Raw genomic sequence first — 4,207 nt, 5'->3', positions numbered from 1 at the left:
CCATGCAATGTCACCTCACCCCTCTCCATGGTTGTCGAACTTGCTACTCAGTACCTACTTGGCCGTCTACCGAGTAGCAAGTACTCGGGGAGTACTCGGATTCGGTAATTCATATAGAAATATTTATAGGGAAATTATATATGTTAAAATCATAAGTTAAAACCATAAGTTGAATGAAATATATAACAAAATTAGATACATGTGAATATACAAAAACTAAAAAAACACACAATGGTCTCACTTCGTGAAAAATTATTGGAAATTTAAGATATATATGTAGTAATAATCACATATGTGTGTGTTAAATAATAAATCATTAAGTATACTATACATATTAATCACCGAGTTGATAGAGTTTTACAACAATTCTCGCTTCAATAAGGGGTCGATCGGCGAGTACTCGGATTTTGTAACTCGCCTCGGTAAGGGGCCGAGTAGCGAGTACTCGGACGAGTACTTGGCCAACTCGGCGAGTTTTACAACACTATCCCTATCTCCCCTCACTTCTTATTCTTCTCGTCCGAGAACCAAACACACAAACACACACTCTTCCAAATCCTCTCCAAACACTCTCAAAGATCATCGTCTTATTCCCCCAAAATCTCGAAATATTGCTTGAGTGTTTGTCCAAGAAGTTGTCATCAAAACTCATCATTCTGGTAAGCTACTTCTATTCAAGAAGTTTAATCTAGTTTTAGTTAAACTAACATTCATAACCACACCATTCAATGATTCTTGCTTCTTAAAATCTTCTAGAACTTGAAAACCTCTTCAAGAGCTTGCTAGGCCGAAAGATCTCATCACCTTCTTCCATTCTTCTTCAAAACCGAAACCACAAACCCAAGGTGAGTTCATACCCCTTGTTTTTTGGTATTTACATGATTTTTGGGGGAGAATATAAGTCTTATGTGTTGATTTACATGTTATATGCTTGATGTGTGCGATTTCTTAATTTATGTGGTAAAAATTTGTTACATCTTTACATATCTCAACATTATAAGCAACAATGAGTGAGGAACCATAAACTAAGGCACCTTATACATTATCTTACTAAGATAAAAAAAAAATGCTTACGTGTTTAAGATATAAAAATTTAAAGTAAAATCTTGTTAAGGGTCATAATTGTCAAGAAAACAAAAGATAAGGGCAAAAAGTGACATTTACGGGTTTTAAAAGGGCTAAACAGATCATATATGTATAAAAACAAAATTTTCATAACAATCATGTTTTTCAAAGGGCCAAAAATGCAAAAGTTAGCTAAATGGGCCAATATTTGGGCCTTATGGATTTTGAGCGCATTTTGCGAAAAATAAGAAACTTTGGGGGTTAAAACTGTTATTTATTCAAAGTTTGAACCTTGAATACAAATAGACCATTTCAGGGACTAAAATTGATATTTATTCTAAAATTGGGACAAAAATGCAAAGTTTTTTTAGATTTTGGGCCAAAAGTGTAAAACTTTTGGCAAATGGGCCAAAAATGTAAATTTTTAACAAATAAGGGATGAGCATATCAAAAATTGTATTTTGGGCTGAAATTATAAAATTAAGATTTTATTTGGGCCGAAAATGTCAAGTTAAATAATTTAATAGACTAAAATGTCATTTTTCATCAAAAGGGACTAAAAGTATCATTTTGCACCATTAAGGGCTGAGAATATAAATTTTGTATGAAAAACGAGCTGAAATGGTCAAATAAATATTTTGGGCCCAATATGTAAATTTCTAAACAATCTGACCAAAGATATAAATTCTTAACACATGAAGGTTTAAGAATGGTATTTTTATAATACTAAGAATATCGTTATAAACCAACATTGAGTATTTTAACATCAAAAGTAAACACTAAGTGTAAACCAAATCCCATACTACAACTTATATCGATAAACTTATAAATAATAAGACAGTTGGGCCCAATGTTTCCTATTCATGCTTGTTGGGATTCCGGTGACCCAGTTACGCGATTATTAGGCCCAATATAATCACGTGTTGATTTGGCTTCCGGTGACCCAATTACATGACTAAGCGACCCTCATTAGCTTTTACACGCTACTGGGCCTTCGTGGCCCATTTGCATTGCTAATATGGCCCGAACTGTTTAACATATGCCCAATGGCTTTAACGGATCCGTAGCATACTCGATTGCCTAGAATGACATAAACAATTTGTAGGCCACCGTTGTCCTCTTTCATGTCTGTTAGGCTTACTCCATAATCACGTAAACATCAATCAGGTTGTAAAATAATGTTATTAAATTTCATTGGGATTTAGTGAGAAATATCGGGTGGTACCAATAAATGTAAGTCATAGCCTGTAGTTATAATCAAAGTCTCCTGGAGGGAGAGCGAGAGTTTGTGTATAGATCTATACGGGGGTGACTCCCCCACACCTGAGCTGTTCACTACAGTTAGACTCGGTCAGTCTAGGGTGACAAAATCTTGATCAAGTCCAGCATTTTGAACAATTGCCAAGACAGGCGAAATAGTCATTATCATGCATGGTTATAACGACTCGCATAGAGATCCGTTACCGTATCATCATTCATGGGAAAGCAAATTCATACATGGTGGCCATACAAAGTGATACATACGATAATACAAAACTATCATACTATCTAAAACGGAAAACATTAGGTTTTTCGGGAAATGACATCATTCATTTAACATACATCATATGCTATACAAGGAACATTTTTGAAAGTCATTCATTTATACATGTTTTGAAATAACGCATGCACATACATATATTGGATCATCACATCGTATCGCGAACAGTTTTATTACAGAAAATATCGGATTTTATGGGTTTTACAAAAAATACAAACTATTTTATATCAAACATGCTTATGAACTCACCAACATTATATATGTTGAACGTTTTCAAAATAACTTGTATTCTCAGGTAACCGTTATAATGAAGAATCATCAAGTGTGTTTAGAAATTTCTTTTGTGAGATGTCAGTCATCAAACAATTTATGTTTTTGGATTATGTAATGTAAACAATGTAATTGATGTGAACAATGACAGTTGTACTATGCAATGTTGGTGATGTATGTGTTATGTTTCAATTATATTCATTGTGATGATATTTCAATTGATAGTCACACTAGGCCTCTTACGTTTCCTTCGTCCGGTTCGAGGGTGTGACAAGGTCGCTTACATCATCATGGCCACTTATGGCACCTGAGTTGGCCAAGTTTTATGAGGAATACTGGCCATGCGAGATGGCTCTCGACCATGCTGGAAAGTTCTACAAGAAGGCAAGACAAGAGCGATTCGAAGTGGTCAAAGCTTTCATGGCTTGCAAGCTCAAGGAAGGGGAGTCTGTTTTCCCTCATGTACAAAATATGCAAAGGTATGCGGAGCAACTCCATAAGCTCAATGTGTCATTTGATGATGAGTTGGCCATTGATATGGTACTAAACTCATTACCTCCTACTTATGATCAGTTTATTCTAACGTATCATTTAAACAATATGGAGACGGCATTGACTGAGCTTCATAATTTGTTACAAACTATTGAGTCGTGGATGAAGAAAAATCATGCCTCTAATGCAACAAATGCTCCTGTCCTTTCCATTGTATATGGGAAATGGAAGAAAAGGAAGGCTTCTTCCTAATCCGCAAAGAAAGGGAACGTACATGCTGGAGGGTCTAGCAGTGGGTCAAATTCGAAGCCCAACTTTGATGTCCCTGTGGTCGGTGATAAAAAAGAGACCACTTGCTTACATTGTAGCAAAAAGAGTCACTGGAAAAGAAGTTGCTCTAAGTACCTTCAGGACTTGAATGATGGCAAGATCAAGGCGTCCACTTTAGGTATTTACAGTATTCAAGTTAATAACACACAAATTTCTAATTCTTCGGTCTTTGACATAGGATGTGGTTTCCACATTTGTTATGATTTGCAAGGACTACGTGGAAATGAGGGGGGTGGATCATGGGAAGCTCAATCTAATCATGGGGAATATGTGATCTTCACTTGTTACCAAGATTGGAACATATGGGCTTATGCTTAGTAGTGGTGTTTGGGTTAATTTCATTAATTTATGTTATTCTTCAGATATGATGCGAAACATTCTTTCATTTCATGCACTATTTAGAAAAGTTTTTAGATATTCATTTGATAATGAAGTTGGTTCTATTTCTGCTTATCATAGTGGTGTTTGTATATTTGAAGCTTTACCTTGTAATGGTGTGTATGAAACTGA

At 35.3% G+C, this 4,207-nt stretch overlaps 1 protein-coding gene across 1 annotated transcript; it reads left to right on the top strand.

The window, feature by feature from the left end:
- The first annotated feature begins 3,175 nt into the window (after positions 1 to 3,175).
- On the top strand, positions 3,176 to 3,619 carry LOC145089342 (uncharacterized). Its single transcript, XM_079027790.1, has one exon. The coding sequence runs from the start codon at positions 3,176 to 3,178 to the stop codon at positions 3,617 to 3,619; it is 444 nt and encodes a 147-aa protein (XP_078883916.1).
- The last annotated feature ends 588 nt before the right edge of the window (positions 3,620 to 4,207 follow it).

The sequence above is a fragment of the Lactuca serriola genome, chromosome 2, assembly GCF_051521515.1.
Source record: "Lactuca serriola cultivar US96UC23 chromosome 2, Lser_US96UC23_V15, whole genome shotgun sequence".
Lineage (NCBI taxonomy): Eukaryota > Viridiplantae > Streptophyta > Magnoliopsida > Asterales > Asteraceae > Lactuca > Lactuca serriola.
This window is presented reverse-complemented; position numbering and strand designations above follow the sequence as displayed.